At 31.1% G+C, this 26,998-nt stretch overlaps 1 protein-coding gene across 4 annotated transcripts in view; it reads right to left on the bottom strand.

Moving 5' to 3' along the window:
- Positions 1-26,998, bottom strand: part of CDH19 (cadherin 19) — a 190,283-nt gene that overhangs the window by 48,346 nt on the left and 114,939 nt on the right. For all 4 annotated transcript variants that reach the window (XM_074383278.1, XM_010336734.3, XM_074383279.1 and 1 more), the window contains exons 2-4: positions 18,917-19,218; positions 15,371-15,665; positions 2,689-2,808 (exon numbers count right to left, since the gene is read on the bottom strand). In XM_074383278.1, the coding sequence (XP_074239379.1) occupies positions 2,689-2,808; positions 15,371-15,665; positions 18,917-19,111 (610 nt within the window). In that variant the 5' untranslated portion in view covers positions 19,112-19,218. The remainder of the gene's footprint in view (positions 1-2,688; positions 2,809-15,370; positions 15,666-18,916; positions 19,219-26,998) is intronic.

Here is a 26,998-nt window from a genome sequence, read left to right as displayed (position 1 = left end):
TGTTGACCCACAGTTATTTTATATATATACATATATATATATATATATATATATATATATATATATATAGAGAGAGAGAGAGAGAGAGAGAGAGAGAGAGAGAGACATATAAAAATGTAATATATTCAAATTCAAGTTAATTAATGATAAATATTCCAATAAATGCTTAACTTCTATAAAATTATTTGGTATAAACTAATTAACAACCACTGAAAAGAACCTAAGACAGTCTTAAGACAGGTTTATAGGAGAGGGCTTAACATTTCTAAAGATTTGGGGAACACACACAAAAATAGATAATTGCCAATACCCAAATATATCAAGGACAAAATATTCGTTAAAAAATATGATTTCATGGCCATAAAGATGGAAACAGTAGATGCTCAGGACTACTACAGAGGCGAAGTGGGGAGAGAGAGTTGAAAAACTAGACAGGATCACTAGTACCCCAAACCTCAGCACCACACAATTTACCCATGCAACAAACTTGCACCTGTCCTCCCTGAGCCTAAAATAAAACTAAATAAAAAATGCAATGAACTAGTGAAAAAAAATAGCCGTATGTTACGAGTATAAAATGCACACCTGATTTCAAGACTGAGAACAAAAAAAAATGTGAAGTGTCTCCATAGTTTTCTATTGACTATTTGTTGCAATGGTAATATTTTTGATATATTGGATTAAATTTAATGCAATATAATTTTTTAAAAAATTGTTATATGTATTTTTTAAAAGATAAATTGGGCCATAACATGAGGGGATTTTAGTTGTGAACTAAAGTGTTTCACAAATTCAATCAATTATTTGAATCCCAATGGAAATCATTGAGTATGTTGTGCTAGTGCCACTAGCATCTCCCTGTATGTGACTTAAGGGAGAGGTAAATAGGAGTCTTTCTTCCCCATTTACTGCACCTGCTTCACTTTCATCTTTTCCTCTCAGCCTTTAGACTATGTAAAGGATAGGTATTTCTGGATCTTGTGCACTTCAAAACTTATTCCTTCAGTGATTTTATCCATGCTTGTCCATACCGACTCTTCTATAGCAATGCAAGTCATAGTTTTAGCCAACCTACTCAGTATATTTTAAAAAATCAGTGTTCACGGTAAGGGCTGGGGGTGGAAAGAAAGCATGGTCAGAAAGGTCAGGTATGACTCAGAATGTGTCTAGACCCTGTACACCTCCCTTTCTTCTTTCTTCCGTGTGTTCTAAACAGTGGAGTCTAGTTAGTATAATCAACTTTTTCCCACCCCAGGAATTTCCCTAATTCTTCCCATGCCCTGGATCATCTTCCACTCTCTCCTCCTTGTCTGCAGGCTCAGCTAATCATTCTGGTTTCAGGGTACTTTGTCTTCAACATAAAATATAGTCAGCCTCACTTTTTTTCTCCTGCTGAAACTTTTTGGTTTTACTTCATAATTACCTGCAGTGGAACGTATGTGTTCATTACCATTCATGTTTAATATCTATCCATAAGTTCCAAAAAAAGAAGAGTCCATGGTTATGTTTTGTTTTTGTTACTATTACGTATTATTTTAAATTTTGCAACGTTGTACCTTTATAAATCTAGTAAGTTGTATAACACTTGGTACATATTTAGCTTTTCTAGACCAAAATGTATGAGGGAATTAAAGCCTAATGTTTTGAGGTATCCATTGTGCATCTGGAAGAATAAAGACTATATGCCATTCCTGAAATAATTAAGAACATAGTCACTCAAGTAATAATTTTTAGAATCTGATTCTGTCAAGAAACCTTAATTGAAAAAGGCTGAGACATTCAGTAATTGCTAAATCAATGAATAAGAAATGTTTAAAGAGCCAACACAATACTTTACTTCTTTAAAGGTTTTAATGTAAGCTGGAAATAATATTATTCTGGTATTAAAAACCATAGAATTTTAGTTCTTTGGTGCTTATCACATTATTGGGTCATTAGTTATATGCATTTTTTCTTTTTATCACCAGAGACTCCTAAAGGAAAAAACATTATGTGGGTATAATTTTGTTTTAAACACAAAAATTAATACTTGTTTAATAAATTAGGGTCATATGATTGTTTAAAATAAAAGAGAAAAAATCTGTTTTCTGTTTATTTTATATTCAATTAATACAAATTCGTAAAGCAACGCTACAAAAAGAATTAAATATTGTATTCATGTAAATTAGAAAGATGTAAAATACAGAATTATTTTTAGGTGAATGTCTCATATCAATCTGTACACTTAGCCTTATACTCAGAGTTAATCTCAGTTTTTCTGTAGGGGTATGCGGCTGTATCTCATTGTGGTTTTAATATGCATTCCCTGATGACTAATGTGGCAAGCTTTTTTAATATGCTTACTAGCTTTTTGTATATTGTTCTTTGTCAGTTGCTTGTAAATGCCTTTTTCCTATATTTTTAAATTGGGTTGCTTGTCTCTTTTTCTAATTCATTTAAAAGAATCCTTACATATGATTTATACTCCTTACGCAAGTAATTTGTGGGACGGACATGGAAAATCCAATCTCCTAATCTTAGAAATAGCAGCTAAAAGACTAAAAGTAATTAAATGCTTAGGAATTGTAATTATTTTACCTACTGATGTATCAAGTCTATTGTAAACATGTTTCTAAGCAGATAATTTTGCGAACAATTAATTGCCTTCTTTAGAATCATGTTAAATTTCCCTGTTTGCTTCACAAATACCTGTTGTTGGCTCAACAGAAAAATATGGCTGGCCTTGTAGTAAGCTGTAGAGGAGGCGAGCATTATTACCACTTGAAGGATCATCAGCATCACTTGCTGTCACCTGGATGACTAATGTACCTATAAAGAACATAATACAGGAAATTAAGGCTGTGGTCTTATTCAGGAATAATTCAGTTCTGTGAAGCAGTCTTTCTTTACTAAGTAAGATGATGTTATAAAATGAAAGCTCAATTTACCTCTTTGTTTTTAATTGTAAAAGTAATACTTTTTTTACAGGCTAAAGAATATAACTTTTAATAGAAAATATTCCTAATTTCCATATGCAATATGGAATTATTAACATGTAGATTGTTGGCATAATAAATGTAGCTATTAATTCATTGTAATGTGTAATTTATAAATTCATAAACTTTTCCAAGGTGTATTATTAGTGGAGGAATTAAAAGGAGTTTGGAAATTATTTTCACCAAAATATATAGTATAGCCTGTACCGTAAACAAATTGGAGAAGGTTGATAAATATTTACAAAGATTATTGAAATGAGCTTCAAAGAATATCCACTTGAGGATAAGGATGGGCATAATTATATAGCTTCTTTAATTCTCTTCTCTAATATACCCACTTGCTTTGATAAATTTTTTTAAAAGCAAAGTAATATTCCCCTCCCTGTGTCCATGTGTTCTCACACTGGGGACTGTTGGGTATGGAGGGATAGAGGAGTAGTAGCAGGGGGTGGGAGGATTGGGAAATGATAGCATTAGGAGAAATATCTAATGTAGATGATGGGGTGATGAATGCAGCAAATCACCATAGCACATGTGTACATATGTAACAAACCTGCACATTCTGCCCATGTACTCCAGAAGTTAAAGTATAATGAATTAATTTTTTTAAAAAGTTTAACTGGCAAAAAAAAAAAAAAAAAACTCACATTGTGTTTTGTATCCTAAATACATACAATTATTTTTTTTTGCTAGTTATATTTAATAAAGCTTGATGGGAGAAAACAAAACAAAGCAAAGTAAAATCTTGCAGAACTGGATAACATATGCATTCTCTTTAAAATTCAGTAACAAGAAACAAAATAGTATGGAATATTTATTTATACATTTAAAATTACTGCTCAGATTTTTAAAATATTTATTTAAAACTATTGAGCTTTCAAAGTATCTTCTGTAAACATGGAATTGAATGTTATGGATCTTGGAAATATGTATTGGTTGAAACACTATGCTACATATCAACAAGAATGGCAACACGAATGACACAAAATCAAATAGCTGATACACAGTAATAGGGATCCATTCTGTACTTCACTTACATGAAACTCTTACTGTGGCCCTAAATAGTTTGTATTCTTTGCTGTTTTGTCTTAGCATTTTTACAATGCTATTTAACATTTGTTTTAATATCATACAGCATATTTTATTGAAGTAGAATTTCCTTTTATTCATATAACTTTAGTAATACTTTTATCTGATTCAAAATCAAGAACAATAAAATGGATGAGAAGAAAATCATTTGCCTCCTTTTTACAAAACTTACTTAATTCCTTCAACTACTCACCATGTAAGACACTTAACTAGTTTCAGATTTTTTTTTTTTTTTTCTTAAATGGAATCTAGCTCTGTTGCCCAGGCTGGAGTGCAGCGACACCATCTCAGCTCACTGCAACCTCCACCTCCCTGGTTCAAGCAACTACCGCACCTCAGCCTCCAGAGTAGCTGGGATTACAGGCACATGCCACCATGCCCAGCTAATTTTTTCGTATTTTTATTATAGACGGGGTTTCATCATGTTGGCCAGACTGGTCTGGAACTCCTGACCTCAGGCAATCTGCCCACCTCAGCCTCCCAAAGAGCTGGGATTACCGGCATGAACCACCATGCCTGGCCAATTTCAGATGTTTTAAAGTAAATGTATTGAGTAATTTTGAAAAGTTATTTCAACAAAATAGTTCATAGGGACCAACACTTTCATTGATCTATGTTGGGCAAGATTTGTTCTTTTAACTACCCTTCTATGCACTGATCCACTTACTTATCCCACATTTCCTCATTGTAATTCTCTATCATTTCTTTCCATAAGGGTTTCCCATCCCTGGTTTCTAGAACTATATTTTCTATCTTTGGCTTTAGACATCGTAATGAAAATCATAGCATTTTTAGAGTTGACTAAAATAAATTTTAGTAATATAAGTCTTTAGAGTCCCTAAGGTAGTACTATACAAATGAGAACCAAGATATCCAGAAAATGCAATGACTCACAGAAGATGACCTTACACTTTGATAATAGAAATATGTCATAGAGTAAGATTCTTTTCTCTATTCCTGTTTTGTTAGTGAACTTTTTCTATTAAAATTAATTTTACTGTATATTTTTAAGGTACACAACATGTCATGTACGTAGGTAGTAACATGGTTACTATAGTGAAGCAAATTATATCTATCATCTCACAAAGTAACAAGGCTATAGAATTGGTGTAATTCACCAATGTTTTAGAAATGTTTACTTTTCAGTAAGAACTGTCAATGGCTATTAAGTGATTCACTCCTTATATTTGTGTTTGAGAAGATGTTTATATGTATATATAGGCATATATGTAGCGATCTACAGGTATATGTGTATATATATCTACAGGTATATATGTGTATCTATGTATATACATGTATCAAATCAAGATGGCAAAAATACCCAGCAGTATTTCCAAATATTCAGTGATTGTAGTTTTTCCTTATTTTTTACTCATACCTTGAAATATTGGCTGTCAAATTTAGATGAATCTTAGCAATGTTTAACTTTTACAGGATCCTAATTATCTTTATTTTGATTTATTTAGTTTTTTCCTACTTTCTTTTTCCTGTTTCAGTTATTATTACATCATGATTTATAAAATACAGTTCAAGAAATTTTAAGTCCTCTTGGCTAGTTTCTATTTTTTTTTTTTTTTAAGAGAGAAGTAAGCCTGTATGTTTTCCTAATCAGTAACTTATATTCTCCAGAAGTCCTTAAGAAATAGTCAAGTAACATGAAGCCATTGTAATAATAATTAAATGTAAAATCAGACAAAATTGTAAAAATATTTGACAAATTTTATGAAGGCTTGTTATTTGTAAGTGAATCAATTTGCACATTCACCCGTGGTTGTATAGTCCACACAAAATTGAAAACACTGCTATGAAAACACGAAAGTTCCTTTCAATGGAAATGATCAATTGTCTCATAGTGCCCCTTTCCTACTTAAATATAGGTTATCCAACACTTGATGGTTTCGACAACGAATGCTTAATTCCTACATAATTTTTATAAGAACTTATTTAATTATTTCGATATTTGTAATATCAGAACTGTATCATGTTTGGGTCATAATCAATGCCACTACAATGTTCTTTTCAAGTACTGGAAGCTTTCTAGGCTTATGTAATTACTTCTGTTCATGTCCTGATTCTTGTTTCCTCTCAGAATCACTCCGAAGAGGTTTATGAGAAATGTGGCTACTATCCCCAGTCATCCCATTTCCCAGAAACAGTGCAGTCATCATGATGAATTGCTGTTGTGTTCTAAAATATTATGGCTACTATCATACACAAGAACCACTGTTTATACAGGCCATGTCTGTATCCTCATGAAACGGTTTTAAAATTTTATTTTCCATGGAAAATATATTTTAATTTTTATATAAAGAAGAAAAATAAAAAATACATTAGACCTATAAAGTACATCTATAAATCAACTTCCATTTGCAACAAAAACTTTTTTAAAATTATGAATAAAAGGAAACTTTCTGAATCTGATGATGAATGCTTTTAAGCCTTGACAATTATATTTAATTGTGATGTGTTCAAACTTTTCCTCTGAAATAATTTAAAAAAAATGTTTTTCTGTCACTATTTTTTTCAGCACTGTACTAAACTACCTAGACAATGAAATAAGGTAATACTATGCATTTATAATGCATTTATAGACAAGTAGACAGATAAATACTGGAAAGGAATAAATAAATAATTTTATTTAAAGTCAATAATATTTTTACTGGAAAATCAAATGAAATATGCATATTGTTACAGAAACATTAAATTCATACATTTAACAACTCAACAGGAACACAAATGCTATATAAAAGTGCATTTTTATACCAGAATATATATACATATATATACATACATATATATATATATATATATATATATATATATATATATATGTATATTCGTGAAACCTATTTTAGTTAAATGTATAATACATATGAAAAGAAATAAAAATATTCAGGAATGCCTAACAAAACTTATAACTTCTGCAAAGCAATTAAACTAATGAGACAAGTAAATAGATGAAAATACTGAATTTAGGAATTAGGTGACTACTTAAAAATAAAAAGATACACGGTTTAAAAGCTATCCCAATCAAAATCCTAGTAGATTGTATAAATGGTTAGCTTGGAAAGACAGTCACACAATCAATAAAATATGTACCACAAAACAAGGCCCAAGCATGGCCAAGGCATTTTTTTTGTTTGTTTGTTTGTGTGGTTGGTTGGTTTTTGCTTTTGTTTTTTTGAGGTGGAGTCTCGTTCTGTCAGTCAGACTGGAATGCAATGGCATGATCTCTGCTCACTGCAACCTCTACAAGGCAATTTTATTGAAGAAGAATACCTACAAAAGTTGCACCAATAAGGAGCAAAGGCCTAGGATAAAACTACAGCAGTTAAGAAAATAATATTTGCTCTGGAGCAATAACTAGCTAGTAGAGCCAACTAGCGAATCATAGATAAGATTATGCAAATACAGGAAACCTCTTCATGAGAAGGTGACAGAACTGATAATTAGGGAAACTTTTCAGTAAATCTCAGGGTCAGTTGGATGTCTTCATTTATCTGTCCATCTATCTAACACATATTTAGTGATCCACAACTCAGCACCTGCTCTACGCCATTCACAAATATCAGTTTAAAGCAGATTGTAGATCCAAATGTGAAAGGTGAATAATAAGAAAAATAAGAATATAAGTATTAGAATAATAAAACTTTCAGCAAAAAGGAAAATAAAGGGGAAAAAGCAAAAATTTCTTAATCAGGGCATATATATGGATATAGTATTTATGGAAAACATATATTACTCCTGGTTAGTTTTATGTTTATCTCAATGCCCAAATCTCTTTTTTGGTTTGTTAAACGTATTTTTTGTTACTCTTCCCGGGATTGGTTACTCTTACTCTTCTGAAGTGGCATTGAATAGGGTAGCATAATTAGGGGTGTATTGTCTGATAAAAACATGAAGCATGGTACAGGTCATATGTATCTAACCTCTTTAGCCTCTCTTCATTCATCTGATGAGCATTTTATTCTGATAGCATTAATACTTGCAATGTGCCTCTTCCTACATTAGTGAATCAAAAATAAATTCTCTGTATTATACTATAAATACTTATTTCTGAAAGAAGACAAATAATGTATGTGCACATTAACAAAATCTTTTATAGAGAAGATTTTAATGTTACATATAGCACCAGAAGAATACATATTTACATCATTTAATGAGTTTCTTAGTTTAACTATTTTATCATACAGTGCCTTGGGTTATCGCTTGTCCTCCTTCAGATTTAGCTATGTCTTAAGAGAAGTCGATTTATTGCTCATTTGTCTGATACACTGTTTCTCACACTCCATGGAAGAAGCTATGAGTACAAAGCAAATGTTTGACAAATTTACTCTGACTTATTTTAATGCATGTAATAATAGTCATTTTGAAAACAGAAAATCCAGGGCAAATGATTCTAGAACTTGATGACAGAAAAATAGAAGTAAAACAGTACTATCTTGGGTAAAACTGGAGATCTGATCACTCACTCTACCTTAAGACAACGGTGACAATGTAAAGTGACCACCAGAATAACATACAAAATGAAAATAATCCAGCATGAATATGTGTACATTGAATTCTTGCACCCTTAAATCATCTTATTCCCCATAATACACCTTCCTGAAATCAGAATTGGGTAACAACCAGTTGATGGCAACTCTGAAAAGTTTAAATCAAAAGATCCTTGAAATCAAATTTGCGAGGAATGCTAACAGAGAATGAGAAAATGCTTTTTGTGGGAAAGAAGGGTCCAAAGTTCAGCAGGCATCCCTGAGTAGGGTCACTGTGGCTGGATCAGAGATGGCAGTGGTATTTGGAAATGCAAAGAATCAAAATGACTGTACTCTTGCATCCTAAAGAGCCTTTTAAGTCAGTTTGTATCCACCCTAAGTGAACAAAAGTGTACTTAGAAAAACATATTCTCTTAGAATCATATTGTAATTAGAGTAACTTATCAGTTCACTTATTCTAATAATAGACATACAAATATGATAATTAATATAATAATCCTGGGCTCCATTATTGTGTAGATAGTTGACATTGTTTGCCTGTATTACTCTGGAGAGACTTTTCATAATTGCAAATTTAAAATATCAGTTCTGCCTTTCTTGCTAGTTTCTGAATCTTGGCAACTTTTCGTTGCAAATGGTCTTTATAAAAATAAGGTGAACAAAATATTTGACTTTGCTTGTTTTATCAGTCACATTCTTTGCAGAAATTTATTGTAACATAGGTCAGCTGTCCTTAACCTTTTTGGCACCAGGGACAAGTTTCGTAGAAGACAATTTTTCCATGGTCAGAGTGGGGAGTGGACTTGAGGATGGTTTAGGGATGATTAAAGTGAATTACATTTATTGTGCCCTTTATCTCTACTATTACTACATTGTAATATATAATAAAATAACTACAAAATTCACCATAATGAGGAATCAGTGGGAGCCCTGAGCTTGGTTTCCTGCAACTAGATAGTCCTACCTGGGGATGATGGGAAACTGACAGATCATCAAACATTAGATTTTTGTAAGGAAAAGGAAGCCTAGATTCCTCACAAGTGCAGTTCACAACAGGGTTCACATTCCTATGAGAATCTAATGCCATTGCTATCTGACAGGAGGTGGAGCTCAGGTGCTAATGCAAGCCATGAAGAGTGGCTATAAATACAAAGGAGGCTTAGCCCTTTTGCCTATTCTGATAGAAGATAAAATATTTATGTATGTGAAATGAAGTATTCTTGTAATGTTTAAAGGTGCAAACTTGTATAAAACTGCATAGAAATTTTGAAAACTGAGAGCATTAATGACAGCATCAGTAATAATTTCTCCAAACATCAGCTCTATTCTGACATCACTGAGTAAAACCTGATGTAAAGATAGAATAACTCTGTCTCTGTTGAGTTATGTGAATTTTGTTATTAACCAGGAGTTTTGCAACGGTCTAAACGATCCTCATGCAGATGTTTAACATGGCTAACAAAACTTTATTAAATGGTGTCCTCTGCTATGTCACATAGAATGCTTTATCCACTGGTGATTACGGGAGGCATCTAAACATAAAAACATAAAAAGTGATAAATTTTAATGTGCGGACTAATTTAGATATTATGTAGGCAATAGAGAAGTTAGATACATGTGGCAAGGGCATTTCATAATTAAAGTCTACCTTTATCATGGAATGCTAAAGTGCAAGTGTCACAGTGTAGTATAGTGTGTGAATGCCAAGATTTCAGCTGTAGATTTCAGAATGACATTTACTTTAATATATTATATTTTATTGGTTTTGAATTCAATAGTAAGAAGATTAACTTTTTTTCATAGAATGGAGATATAAATTTAATGGAAAAGCTATTTCAGTTTTAGTACAAGTATACTTTGATTAATCTGAAACAAATTTATTGAGATGTTGAATTATATCATTGTCAACTTTAAAGCAATGCAGATTAAATAATATTATATTGACCAACACTCTACATCTGTAATTTCTACAACAATAAAACAGATATAAGACGAATGAGGTGATCAAATGATCAAATGCATGATGTAATGGTTTTATAGGTGTATCTGCTCACTCTTTCTCATTGGGAACTTATTTTATTAGTAAGAGGATAATTATTTTTCTACAAGTACTGACTGATCCATTCTTACTGCATTTACACTTGAGCTGCAATTACTCTACAACCTAAAATGTCAAAGTGAAACTGAGGAAACAGATAATGTTTTCCCACTTGTCATCTTAACTGTGCAAAGCATTCTTCAATTTTCTTGTTTTTCTGTCCATAGTCACCTAAAAACTAGGTCATTTTTATTATTTTGTCATTTATTTTTGACACCTCTACTTTTTATAATCTAATAAAGTGAAACAATTTAGACTGTGTTTAAGAAATCAAACAATAATATATTTAGAGGAATAAGAAGAGAAATTCATCCCAGTCTCAATCATTTTCAGCTCATGTGCCCAAAGTCATGAAATTTATAGAATTTAATTTTCAAATGTAATAAATTTTAAAAATCAATAATTTTAATTTTCCTGAGAATTAAATTAAATTTGTATAGATTTTACATACATGGATTAAAGTTAAATTAATATTTCTATAAAAGCTCTGCTTTATGACATATTGTACCATATTGATGACGATTACATTTTATATATACTTTCCCAAAAAATGCATATTATTGTTTAATAATTGCAGAGATTATTGTAACCTACTATATTTGAATTTAAAATCTGAATTGCTGTAATAAAATTCCTTAACTAGTAAGGTAAACAGAGTTTTACTCATCAGTTTTGCCCATTCATTTTCAAAAGCATCCGGTTTTGAAAATTTAATAAAATGATCAATAAGGGTAAGGAATGTTGGACACTGGCTAATATTAAAAATGACGCACTCAGTGACTGCAGCTATGAAAAATTTGGTGAAGGATATTTATTTGGAAAAACGCCAAAGAGAGTGGATAGAGTCTTTTTACTAGACAATATATTCACCTTGCTTTTACTAGGTAGGAAATACGTGAAACTAAATTTTAAAGAAACCAGGTTTAAATTATTTTCCTTTTACATTTGCACATACACAAACATATAAATAAAGTCCATTAACACTAATGATCATTCTTAATGTGTACAACATCAATATTTATTTCTTATGGTTGTTTTCCACATAACGTGACTTGTTAAAACATGTTTCACTTTTAGCAGGATTTTGTTCTGACTTGCATAAGATAAGTTACCTGACTCTGCTTTGGCTTAATTGCTTATAAGTAGCATACTACATGTATTTTAAATGCCCCTTCTTTTTTTAACATTATAAGGTTTTAGGTAAAACTATCAACTGCTATTAAAATGAAAGATCATATACGTGATAGCCTGGGTATTCAGATACAATTTCAGAATGATCTCCCTGAATTTCACATCTCCTGATATCTTCTATCTATATCCTAAACTAGTCCAATCACTTACTTAGCATTTTTGTCCATCATGCACTCATTCATTTATTTATTCAATCATTCCAAACCTGTCACTCTGTGACTCCTGGTCTAATAAATCTTATATTTCTGTATGGAAGAAAAATAATAACTTTGCAAATCCAAAGTGACAATTGGGAAAACATAATGTTTTATCTCAATTCTACTTGAATGTTCTAGTTTGAAAGTAATTGCATTTCAAATATAAATTCAGTCAGTAAAAGCCCATCATTACTTATAAATAAATTTGTGTTTAATAAGCAACAAGTTGTTAATAATTTTCTTGATTTTATCTCATGACATAATAAAATGTGGATTCCTTTCAGTAATTTAAACCAAATTCTGAGTTCAAGTGCAGATTCAGGCAGTTCACTTTAATACAAAAAAAATATATGTAAGAAAAAGAAACAGTAAAATGTTTGTAATAGTTGTTCCTTAAAGAATGAAGTAGCTGGCTAGGAAATTTGGAAGTAAGGTCAATATTCAAAAACTCAAATGTCTGTGGATATGAAAGATGATGAAGAATTAAAGGTATATTTAGGTAATATAATCCACAGTATGCATTAATTTAATAATGAGATTGAGGAAAAAAGAGAAATAACAGAAAATTTTATTACTTGATTTATTTACATCACTGTCAACAAAAATGCTGGAATGCTTCAGAAGGAAACCATTGCTAGAAGGTTAACAAAGCAATAGAAATATTCATCAATTTCCATATTATACAACATTTCAAATAGCAACTCACCATCACTCAATTGGCTTCTCCCTCTCATGGAAAGGCATATAAAGTGCTCATTGGTTTTTGAATGATTTCATATAAAGTTTAACTGGCACTAACACAGTAGGTATTGAATATGCAAATTGAAAAGATAATTTGTACATATATCTCACATTCCAATGCACAAAGTATTTGTGATAACCAGATATTGCATACACCAAACCGTGTTTTGCAATTTCTCCAAACACCTACAGTGGAACTGCACTGATACCATGATACCAATAATTCTCTCGTGGGCTCACTACTCAGCTCTGTAAAATGGCTGTTTTGTACCTCTTCTTCTCTAAAATTTTACCCATATGCTGTCAATTACTGCCTTTGTATTATGCTTCTGATAAAATAGAAATATTTTACTTATGACTCCTGGTCTATTAGTCACTGATAAAATAGAAACATTTATTAACTGATTTGTTATGAACAAATATGTTAATCTATAATCTGTCCCTTCTATAAGTACAATGGATTCCATGATCCTTTCTTTCTTTCTTTTTTAAGCATAGTTTTATAAAAGTTATATCCCTTTTATTTTGCTTGAAAAATATTCTCTGGGGTCATTTCCTGTAGCATGTAACTGTATCATTCAATTTTCTTTCTTAAAAAGCAATTGAATAGTTGTGAACAAGCAAAACATTCTCTCGACCTTCGTCTTTTTCTGCCTAGTGTCTCACATCTCATTTTCTCCCTATAGCGTAACACCTTTTAGACTTGGCTTAATTATCGTTACTTCTTCTTATTCTTCCTTTTATGCCATACCATAGTCTTCAGCAAACTGCACGAATTTAAATAACACAAACTAAACCACCGTACTTATAAAAAAAAAACAGGGATCTTCAACCTAGCAAATCAAAAGTCACCACTCTGTCTTAATCTTAGCCTCACAGCAGCATTCCACACGGTTGAGGGAATCTCTTCTTGTGGAACATATTTCCTCATATCCTTCTCTTCTTCCTACAACACTTGCCAATCCCACTCATTCTAATTTGCCAGCCGACTGCTTTTTGCATAACAGTCAAGTCAGCCTGGATGCTTTTCTCCAGCTGCATTCTCTGCCAAAAGGATCCTATTCATTGTTGTGCCTGACATATGTGCTATATATCGATGGCTCCCATATTGATTCATGCAGTCATAAGCACTCTGCTATGCAACTTTTTTCCTAGAATGTGGCGTGGATGGGCTCTGTGTATTGTTCACCTCAAATATCACTTCCTAAAATGTCCTGTTTCCTCCAGACCGTTAATAATCACCATACCTCACCCATGCATAACACTTTTATAATATACATTATCATATGTTATCTCCTTTAATTAAAAATCACTTTTTCCTTTTGTATATGCTTCATATTAGCAGATAACTCCTTTATCTCCTTTACAATTCTATCTATAGTTTCAAAGGAAGATTCTTTGCAAGTGTTAAGATCATAATATATGCTGTTTAAAGAATAAGAAGGAGGCAGAGGAAGAAAAGGAAGAAGCAGAGAGAGGAAGGAGGACGAGAGGGAATAAGGAGCGAGAGGAGAGGGCAGCAGGGGAAAGGAGGAGAGGGAGGAGGAGGAGAGCGAGGGAGGAGGGAGACGAACTGTTTCTTCACCTAGCTACCAAAATAGAGTAATTTAAAGTGCTATTGACATCTAACAATAATGTGTCTTGATATACATTACACAGGCAAATATGTTTCTGCTGTGTTTAAAGACCTAAGATGTTCTAAACAATGTAGACCTACATCTTTAAATTCCTACCTAGAATGTTAAAAAATAAACAATCACGAAATAATATGATAGAATATGTGTTTGTAGAATCAATTTCTAGTGAATGAATTAATGAGGTAAAGTAGTTATAAGCATATTACCATAATGTAAAATGACTGTTATCAAATCACATTTATTTGTCACTGTTAAATAAATTTTTGATTTAAACTTTATGGTATATGCTGCTATGAAAATGTTTTGAGTGAATGACTGAGAGAAAATTTGCATAATCACAATTTCCCCTTTACTGGAAAGACATTTCTTATTTCCAGGACACTCAATTCTTATACCTTATGGAAACCATTCTCTCCTAAATGTATTATATTTAAAATATTAGCAACAACAACATTGGGTTTTGAAAAGGATCTTCAAATAAATACAGCCACACACAGGTGTTCAACCACTTGGTTGTGTCTTAGTGGTTTTGTTTTATGGTTTTCATGTATACAGTAGTGTCTAATAAATTCACTTTTTATATATCAATAGGCATATCTTGTGGGATTATCTTATTTGCTTTTATGAGATACAAAAATACATTTTGTTTTAAAAAAATTCTTGTAATTAAGAACCTAGTAAATGAACAGGACAAATAATATTAAGAATTGCTTAAATAAACATGTCTAAACTTATTTTATTGCTGTGAAGACTGTGATGGCATTTTAATAACATAAATAATTTTTATGTAGTACCATTTTTTTTTCAAAATTTTGATGCACAGTCTAATTTCTGGAAGGAAGTTCTAGTATAGAACTTTAAATCATCTACTTCCAAAACATATCCTTGAAACTTTAAACCTGCTTTCATTGTTAATATATCTTTGATGTAAATTAATATGCAATACCTTCTGGAGACATCTCTGGTACACTGGCCTCATAAGGTTCATCTAGGAATTTTGGTTCATTGTCATTGATATCCGAAACTTTGATGACAAACTCAGACTCAGGTTCCACAGCCCTTCCAGTAGTGATGTCTTTTACCTGGGCTCTTAAGTTGTAGAGGGATCGTTCCTCTCTATCAAGCTTCTGTATGGCATATATGTCACCTGTTCTTTCGTCAATGACAAAAGTACTTCCAGCTCCAGCTCCCAAAAGCTTGTACTGGAAAGAATTGTTTCCATTGTCTAAATCAGATCTGAGCTGCAAATGGAAAGAGGGATCATTTAATTTCCAAACATCTGAATTAGACAAATCAAATTTAAGAATTTTCTTCTTATGTATATTAATTATTCCCCAAGTTAATGATTTTATATTATTTCCATATTATATTAAATGAGGTAAAATATTAACATTAAGACTAAAATCTATCACAAAGAAGAGGGAAGAGTAAATATTTAGTGTAAAAAACTATACAATTATTATTATTTTAAACAAAAACAATAATAATTAAGTAAAACTTCTTTTTTCAGTTATGCACAACGTAGTTCATTCGATTTTGTCTTACAATTAAATTCTTAATCACTAAAACCACACTCTCAAATACTTATACTAGATTGGGACCTAGAGACGGATAGAAAGATAATTTAATGACATTTAAACAACAGTGTTTTGTCTCTTGACTGGAAATACATAAAAACAAGAAAATATCAGGATGAAAATTAGGGTTTATAAAGATAAAAATTAGGGTTCATTAGTATTTACTACATGTCATAAAATATATATATTGCTTTAATTAGTTTTCTCAAGTAATTCTCACATTAATATAATGAAATGCATATTATCGATATGATCAGTCTTCCTACAGAGAAGAAAAGTGAGATTTTGTTTTACAAACATTTTTGTAGTCATATGGTCTTTGTGTAGATTTAGAATTTATGCATGAGGTTATCAAATTTTCTATGAGGCTGTCAAATTTTAGATTCTCCCCTGACAACAACTCAGTAACATGGTCTTTAGCCCTTGGGTTTTAGCCAGAAAGTATAAAACTTCTTTTCAATATATTATATGTAATTCTCAAATATACACTTTCAGCCTGTGCTCAGATTTTCATATTTTCAAAAGCAACATAAATTTGTTCATCATTCATACTGTTGAGGTATTATTTAGAATTTTGAATTTATCTGTAACAGAAAAAAAGTCTAATTTTGATACAATTGATCACATAGCTGTTCATATCTAAATTATTTTTACCTAAGAGCAGTATGTCATGATTCTCTAATCATTGTGAATCCACATTTTCTTGATTCACCATTTATGAAAATACTCTCATTCAAAGTATGAGTTCTTCTGAAAATTTACAAAGATCACTGTGAAATACAGTTGTAAACAAATTCGTATTTTTTTCTGATGGCTCAAGTTATAATTTATTATTCTGGATAAATTAATACACTTTCTATGTGGTTGTGGAGAAAATCTAAAGGTAATAGTAACTAATTTAGCATTTTAATAATGTGCTGAATATAAATGCTATGTAATGGAACAAATTGAGAAAAATAACATCCAAATTATCTTTCTGCTAATGCTTCTTTTAATTTGATAATTCTTAACTTTTCATAAAAATTATTTATTCAATGATGTAAGAAATTGAGAAAAATAAATATACAGGCAAATCAATATATCAAGTGAGCAATGTATGGTTCATGTTTTTTAAATAATATTTCATTGTTGTTTGATTAATATAATTAAGATAAATTAAATTTAGCAATAAATAAATATATTGTGAGTATATGTACAGTGTAATTTTCAAAGACAAGTGAGCTTGACATTTTTAAGACCCAGATTTAAGGGAAGACAGAAATAAAAATGAAAAAAAATTACTTGAACCATTGCCTCTTAATGTGACAAAATGCATACGTTAAACCTATTTCAATCAAATGTCCTCTGATACGATACAATTTTCTATACTTCTTTTCAAAAAATATTTTCCTAATTAGGCTGATGCTATCAATTTGCTAAACCAATATCACTTCAAATGTTCACTTAATTGTACTCCCCAATCTTAATCGTTTTTCAGACAAATGGATCAAAGAGAGAGTTATCTTGAAAACATCAGCTAAATTGTATCTTTACTAAATCTTTTTACAAGCACCTAAACTCATTATTATTCTTTTTCAAATCAGTGATCTGCTTGTTTCTTAAGCCCAATGAGTTCATGCAGCAGGAAAACATTTGTCAGAGTAGTTTTGCAAGTATTTTTGTAGAATGAAAAAATAGGAAAAACCAATCACTGTCTGAAAAGAGGTAAGCGAAGATTCATGTGGGGATAGAAACAATCTAGAAAATGTTACAGCCCCACAGGTTACCTTTGTTTCAATCACACTGATGCATTTCCCTACAACACGTTATTTACTAAAAGCCAACAGCTGATTGTAGCCTGTCACCCTTGCAGTGATGGAGGAGCATATGGTACTCTGTGCAGTCCACTGTAAAGGTAGTAGAGACTCAGTTACCGAATCCGCACTTAGCTGTGGACCTTGTTAGTGACATCTGTGCATACTATTTACTCACAGTCAGAGTAGAAAATAAAAAAGGATGAGAAATATTATTTGTAACAAGTGTGTGTGTGTGTGTGTGTATTCACAATACACTTTCCTACACATTTTGAAATACTTGCCTAAAATCCTACTCTAAGCCTTTAGTTGAATGTACTCATATATATTTGGCTGATAACATAGGTGAACTTCTATGGAATCCAGGTACCATGCTAACACTGTAGCTCTCCTGAAAGGGCTAGAAAATGAGAGTTAATAAATTTTGAGTGCTTCACCCTTTGGGCCCAATTAAATTTTAGTGCCAGTTAATTAGCGGTTTAACTTATTTCAGTTCATTCATCTAGAGAAAAAGCCTTACGGAAAAGGACATGATATTGTAATTACCTTTGTTTAAAGAAAACCAAATAATAAAATACAAACAAAAAACATAAATACGATGTATTTTGTCTCATTAAGGAATTATTCTTAAAATATATTCATTTAAGAAAGTGAACATAATTATTTCTTTTACTTTAACTTTATTAATCAGTTGAAGTCTGTAGGCTCCTGAAGCTACTTAACTGCAAAAGAATATGGTATTAATCTGCTTCATTAAAAATGAATGAGGGGTAAATCAACAGCTACTTAGTGTAACAGAAAATTGGGCTAAATACTGTTGGTAAATGATACTTGTCTTAGTGTAGCTGCTTTGAACCATTACCAAAAATAACACCATCAAGTTTACAGATGTTGAAAATGAGGGATTCTGAAGTGAAATTTAAAAACCAGAGCTATCCCTCTTCTAGATTTTAGTGGATGTTTTAGGTGTTTGCAAATCTGAAACAATTATTGATGCTAATGTATGAAGTTTTTTAATGGTTTCACTGCCAAAATGTGGAACTCATCAAATCCCCAAATTTCTCCAACATGTTTATTTACATTGTTGTGCTATTTACTGTAACATTTTAAACAAGTAAGTACCCGGCCAATGTGATGACTAGTCGTATTCATTTCCTCTGGTACAAAAAATTGGTTCCACACCCAGCCACGCTTCACTCTCCCATGAGCTCCCACTGGTTGCTCGACTTTCTTTGCTTGGGAGTTTTCTGTTGCTTTAAGACAAGGCCATAGGAGAGGAATTCCCAACATAAAAGGCAGCAGTAAACAGCAATTCATTATAATGACTCTTTTGATTCCTTACTCTTCAGAGGACACAGGATGTCACAAACAAAAATCTTGTATTCTTTTATAATCTTTTTTGATTCTGTGTATCTTCTGTATGCCTAAAACGTCAGAAACAAAACAAGATTTGACATTTTCAAATAACATTTTTTCACATGAATACTAGACAGGTTGCAACTTTTGAATCTGACAAAAATGGAATAAAAATATACATTTAATTTATCTCCCAATTAAGCTGGCTAATTATATTTTATAGCTCAGCAATAATTTGATTAGAATAATTATAAATTTCCACTCAGGCACTGCAAGTTTTAAACTGCAGCCATAAATCTGCCTGAAGGTTGAAAGATTGCTCTGGGAGTCTCCTTGATTGACAGCTGACATTGAGATAGACTTCCTTTTAACTTGACTTGCTTACTTTCTCCATTCTTTCTCAGTAAAACTCAAACTATCTTATTAAAGCAATAGTCAATCGGGAAGGAAAACGTCACATTTTTTCTTTTTTTATTTGATGGAGATAATATCCCTTATCTAATTTCCCAAATTATGATATTTTATGTAGTAATTAAATAGACAAATGGCAATTCAGCTTAAAACTGGGGATTCAATAATCAGTTATACTGATGCTATAAAACACTCTGAATAGAAAGCTTGTGCAAGGTACTTACTCTTTTTTAATTTCAAAGATATGGGGAAGAAGTGTTTATCAGCTTAATGAAACAATAATCTTAAAGCAATAAATATAAAATTATAGTGCTTGGGTAAGAATGGCTGAATGTTTGCAATATGTAAGAACAATTTGAAATGTATCTTTTAGTATTTAAATATTAAAACAAAAATCTCTGCTTATTGAGTTTTACATTTAAAACTTTCTATTGACTTAAGACTGTCTCTTCATGATTGTTAATTCTAATCCTTATAATTAACTGAATAGTTTTGCATTTTCAACACTGGCATTCAGTCAAATTCGATTTATTTATTTATTTATTTTTTTGGCTGTCATGAAGAAAAAATTTTGTGAGATTCACAATGGTGTTTAATATCATATAATCAACAGAAAAGCCAGAGTCTATGCTAAGATTTTTTCTGCATGATTGTGTTTTGAATCTTCTGCATGTATTTTTTAGTAACTCCTTAGAGATTGTTTAGGTCTTTGGCTTGTATTAAGAAGAGTTATTAAAAAAAAAAAAAAACCTAATTAAGAAACAACACAGAGATTCTGTGGTCCCTGTGTACTCGATTTAAACAGATGTATTCTTTATCAATTTACTTAATGAAGGTCATTGAGAAATTCAGCTGAGGTGTAAAAAGTGAAATTTATCTTTATGTTAAGTGTTTGAAATTCGGATAACTCTGCTCTTTAGATATTGCTAAAATATATTTTTTGATAGCTGATGAATAACAATATTTGGAACTGGTACAATTGTATCCAGGAGAAAGATTTTTTTTTTGTAAGTTTGACAGATTATCACCAACATTGATATAAAGTGCACCTGCCATGTTTCAGTGAATATAATTCTTGTTAACTTTATATTATGATATTTTGATACATATAAAGATTTATCAAATAGTGTAATGAATACCTAGATGTCATTACCCTGCTTCATTATTTACCGACACATGGTCAATATTGTATCATCTCTACACATGCTTACTTTTTAATACTAAAACAAATTTCAAATGTCATATTACTTTAACCATTCAAGAAACACATACATACACACACACAAGCATAAATGCTTTGTATGTGTGTATACAAACTTTTAAAATAAGATTTAAATATGTCCACACAATGCAGTTTTTTGATACATTTCTCAATTCTCATTTGGTCTACAGGTTATCTGTCTCTATTTTTAATTTTCCTTTCCATTCATATGCTGAAGTATCAAGGTTATTCGTTCTATAGAGTTTCACATAGTCTGAATCTTGCTAATTGCTTCACTGTGGTGTGATTTAGTATATTTCTTTATCCTCCATATTTTTATAAATTTGTAGGAGCTTGATTAGATGTAATATAAAATATTCCTCAAAATATTCATAGTGGATTCCTATTGCCTGACATCTTTAGTAGACTAGGACACTAAAATATATGTTCAAAAAACCAGAGGAAAGGTTGAACATGTTAAGTAGAAGAATTGAAAATATAATAAAAATTAAACTTTTAGAGAGCAATACTACAAAGTCTGTGATAAAATATACCTCATATGATTAATGGCATATTATTCATCACTGAGGAAAAAAAAAACAGTTAAATTGAAGACAGAAATATAAATCATCTGAAAAAAACATAAATGAGAAAAAAGTTAAAAAATTTAAAATGAACAAACTATCATTGAGTTGTGACACAATTTCAAACATCCACATTTATGTATAATTGCAGTTCCTAGAACCAATGAAATTTAGAAACTCATACATCCAAAATGTTTAACAAAACTTAAGCACAGATATTTTAAAAATTATATCAAGGCACATCATGATTAAATTGCTCAAAGCCATTAATAAAGAAAAAATCTGAAAGGCAGTCAGAGAAAAGCCATGTTATATATAGAATAACAAAGATAAAGTTGATAGCAGATGTCTCATCTCAAGCAATGCATGCCAAATGACAGTGCAGCAACATTTTTAAAGTATTGAAAATGAAATCAATGCCAACTGAGAATTTCTCAACAAAAGACAACGATTTTTGTAAAGAGATCAGCTGAACTGAAAGAGAAGAAACCGAGCTGTCAGGTATCGGAGTAGCTAATTCAAAGAACAAGCAAAAAATTAAAGAGGTAAGCCTTTAGTCACTTACTGCAATGGTATAAGGAAGAGGCTAAAACCAAAGAAATTGTTGCATCTCCTTTTTTCATTTCCTCCATGGAACAGCACTCTCACTGAATCAGAGGATCAGTACAGACATGTGGATTATGTCATTATAGAGGTAATGGTACAAAATCTATGTCATTTTTATGGACTCTGGGGTCAGGGGAAATGCCAGGGGAATGCTAAGAGTAAAAAAGTACTAAGTACATTGTCAAAGTGGGAAAGTGTCTTCAAGATTCACCCAGTTTGCTCAATAAGGAGACTGCATCAGAGATGCTTGAGAAAGAGCTGTGCCCAAGGCCACAGATGGGGGAATAGAAACACTAGGGCTGGGAATGTCAATACAAGAAGAGCACGACCTAACAGAAAGGACTCTGAGCTTGACTGCAGCTCCCTTCAGAGAATGCAATCCAGTGGTTGTGCATCAAATCTGGTGTGACAGGGGAGTGAGTCTGTACCGCCAAAGTGACTCAAAGTGAGTCTGTACTGCCAGGTCAAGTCTTTATAGTTGCCTATAGCCAGATCGGAAAAATCACAGTTTTTACCCCAAAGTCTCAGTCTCATTCCTAATCTTCAATAAAGGAAAGTGGGATGAAGACCCTTTCTGCTGTACAGCATCGGCACGCAAGGGGAACTGTAATACAATAAACGAATAAAGAACTCCTTCTAGAAGAAATAAAATAACAGTAGAAGGAAATCTGGATCTATGCAAATATAGAATCACCAGAAATGGAAGCTATATCAGTAAATAGAGAGACCCTTTGTAATTATAATATCATTAAAGGATAAATGGCTGTTAAAACAAAAACAATAACAAAGTATTGTGGGGCATATATCGTATACAGAAGTGAAATGTATGAAATTAATAGCACAAAGGTCAGAAATACACTATTTTGAAACTCCACAAACCATGTATAAAGTGGTATAACTTAGATTATAATAAGGATAGATATTCATACAAAAAACCTAAAGCAACTACTAAAATAAAGTAACAGAGTTAACTACAGGCTACAAAATAGATAAAACTGAAGCCGAAAGAATAAATAAAAGAAAAAAGTGATCAAAAGACAGGTACAAAAAACATACAAGTAGTAAAGTGGAACACTTAATATTAATCATAATAATCAGTAAATATTAATGGGAGGAAAAACGAAGTAAGAGATAAAGATTATTAGATTAGATTTTTTAAAAGACTCAACTACGTGACTTTAAAAATAACTTCAAATATAAAATCACAGTAGGTAAGAATTTAAAGAATGAAAAACATATCTTACTAACTCTAGTCAAAAGAAAGTTAAAATGGCTATAATAATATTCAATAAGATAGATTTTGGAGCTAAGAATGTTAGCAGTGATAATATCATTTTATAATTATAAATTTCATAATGATAAGTGAGAAACAACATCGTTTCATAATATAAAACAATATTATTTTATAATAAATTATGTCAATTCATTAACAGGACACAACTCTTCTAAATTTTTATACACTTAATAATAATGCCCCAAAATAGATGAAATAAAACCTTATTGTATTACAAGAAGAAACAAATGGATTCTTTTCTATTCAACATTATACTGAAAATTCTAGCCAATGAAATAAGAAATGAGAAGCATCTAGACTAAAAAGATAAAATAAAAGCATGTTTATTTATACAGGGCATAATTACACATCTAGAAAATCTTATTAAATTTATAAAAATACTGGTAAAATCAATAGGTAATTTTAACAGGGTTGGATGATACAAGGTCAATATTAAAATCAATTATATTTCTATTTACTAGCAATGCATAATCAAAGTTCAAAGTTTATGCAACTATATATTTATGGTAATATAAAATATTCAAATATTGGGAGATAAATTTGACAAAAATGTGCAATACCTCTATATTGAACACTATAAAATACTACTAAAAGGATTCAAGAAAATTATTATGATATTGGATCAGAAAACTCAAGTGGTTAAAATGTCAATTATCTCCAAAGTGTTATATAAACATAATTGAAATAAAATACAATTAAATAAAATTAAAACACAAAATTAAATTCCCAATAGGCATTTTTATAAAGCTTACCTGCCAATTCTATAATTCTATATGCAGAAGCATGGGACTTAGAATAACTCAAAGAACATTTTAAAAGAAGAGGAAATTTGGCAGACCCTGGCATCTGACTTTAAGATATAATGCCTACAGTAATCATTACTGTAAAGTATTGGATCAACAGATAATTTAGTAGAAGAAACCAGAAAGTGCACAAATACACCTACCTATATGAGATTAATTGATTTTTGAAAAAGTTCAAAAAGCAAATCAATGAAGAAATAACAGTCTTTGTACTAAAACACCTGAGTATTCACTTGAGAAAAGGGTACTTTTATCCATACTTTATCATGCACAAAGCCACAAAAAATGAATACAAATTTAGATGAAATACTTGTAATTTCTTTGGAAAAATTTTTACAACAATTTCAAAACTACATTTGTTAAAAATTGATAAACTGGACCATATAAAATTGAGATAATCGTTGTATCAGATCCCATTGCTACGGGAAAGAATCCCACAAACCGTGTCTTAAAAATGATGTACATTTATTGTCTTACTGTTCTATAGGTCAGAGGTTTCAAATGAATTTCACTGGACTGAAACCAGGGTGTCAGAAAGGTCATGCAGCCACCCAAGTCTCTAGAGGAGAATCTTTCTTTACATTTTCCAACTTCTCAAACTGTATTCCATTCTTTGGCTCATGTCCCTCTTCTACACCAGCAGCATAGCGTCTTCAAATTTCTCTCTGTCTTCACATAGGCTTCTCTTTGTTGAGTCAAACTTACCTCTTCTCCCTTTTGTAATGACATTTAAAATTCCCTTTAATGCTCCCTTGGATAATCCAGAATAACCTTCCTATCTAAAGATCCTTAACTGAATCTCATGTTTATTTATGGAGATAATAGTCTTCGGTTTTAGGAACTAAGACTTTGTTATCTCTGAGAGCCATTATGTGGTCTGCCTCAGATGGGAAGTAAATAAGCAGACAAGCCACAGACTAAGCCAATATTTGTTAATTATATGTATCTTGTATTCAGAATTTACAAGGACTTTCAAAACTGGGAAACAAAAATTCATCACAAAATTTTTTAAATAAAACATTTGAACAGACATATCAGGAAGAGTCAACATATTGAGAAAGTGTGATATGTCTATGCAACATTTTGATACTCAATAGTGAGAAGAAATGAACTACTGACACGCTAACATCTCAAAATAATACTGAGTAAAATAAGCCTGCCAACAAATTCATGTTTTATGTTTCCTTTTGCATCTAATTTTAGAAAATTTAAATCAATCACAGTGACTGAAATCAGACTAAGAGCTGAGGAAAAATGGGGATGGGAGGAAGAGTAGGAAGGAACAATAATGAAGGGACATGAGGAAACTCTTGAGGATAGTGATGGTAGTGCTCATTATCTGTATTGTGATGACAGTCTCCGAAGTAAACTAGGTCAAATAATTTAATTCAGTTTCAGTGTATGCAGATTATTGTGCCAATTATACTTGATTAATTTTGTTAAAAATCTTGACTTGTCAAAATCCAGAAAAACAAATTAGACGACTAACTGGGGAACAACAGATAATATATGCTTCTGATGTGTTATGATATGACCTTTATAAAGAACATTGCCTATAAAATATTTCACCGGAAAAGGTTGAAAGCCAATTTTCAAATTACAGAAAATTAACCTGTAATAAAAGAACTAAGTGTGGCCAAAGGAAACAAACAATCCCAAATTGTGCCTTTCTACAGATTTGCTACCCACAGTGTAATCTGTGGAATAGGAGCACATTACTACAAATGCCAAATCTTGAGCTTCTTCACAGGTACAGACTTTCAGACTGCATTTTATCACACTACCCAGAAGGTCTGAATACGCAACAAATTTTAAAAATCATTGATCTACCAGAAAATTGATCTAGTTTATTTGACATGTCACTAGTTTGACAGAAAAAAAAAAAAGCAGTTAATATAGGAAAGATATTGGTCTAGATTAAGAAAGATTTAAGATATACAAGAACTCGTGTAAAACGAGGACATTGTTTGGGTCATGGCTTTACAAAACTGTGTTTATATTTGCGTTTATATTTGCATTTTTATGGATTTATTAAATTTGAATCTCTATAAATTATAATACATACTAATTTAGAGATGAGCAATAGATGATCATGAGAATGTATTGCCAATTTTGTTTTTCATTGAGTGTTTCTTTGTCGTTACATAAAAACATGCCCTAATTTTGGTCATGTATACTTGAAGCATATTGGTATTAGAGACAGGATGTCTTGAGAAAAAGCATATTCTTTAAAATATCTCAGAAAAAAATGGGAGGATAGGCAAAACTATTGTGGCAAGATGATAATAATTATGGAATTCAGGTCATGATTCTTTGATACTTATTCTTTTATTATTTACTTACATTTAAAATATACCTATTAAAACAACAAAATTATAAAGCAATGTTGTACTTTTGAATAAATATGTTAAATAAATACAAGTAATTACTTTAATACCAGCTACTGATGGCAATGCACAGAAAGCAGAACTATACAACACCCATGAAATTTAAAATTTGGACACAATTTTGGAGAATAATTTGACCAAAAGCAATAAATTTTACAATATGTACATAAAGTAGCAGTTATATTTTACTGTTTTATACCTAGAGAAATATTCAAATTTGTACACTGGGAGGCAAATATCAATTGAATTAATTGAAAAAAGAATGTTTAAATTAGGATAGCATATGATACTAATTATATAAATGTTTCACAATTACAAGGCAATGTCCTGTAATACTCTTGGCATAAAGCAATTCTATACGATAGTAAGTCTAGGAAGAGAAAACTGACAAAATTTATTATAGTAATTACCGTGATTGAAATAAGTGAAATTTGTCTAAAAGTTGAAGCCTAGAAATTTCTGCAACAGTTTTCTCTCTCAAAAACAGTTTAAAGTAAATATGACAAACAATAACACTCATGACATCTGGGTGATTTTTCCACAAAGTGCTATTTCTCTATTA

This window comes from Saimiri boliviensis, chromosome 13 (genome assembly GCF_048565385.1).
Source record: "Saimiri boliviensis isolate mSaiBol1 chromosome 13, mSaiBol1.pri, whole genome shotgun sequence".
In the NCBI taxonomy this organism is placed as follows: domain Eukaryota; kingdom Metazoa; phylum Chordata; class Mammalia; order Primates; family Cebidae; genus Saimiri; species Saimiri boliviensis.
Note: the sequence above shows the minus strand (reverse complement) of the source record. Positions and strands in the feature narration are given on the sequence as shown.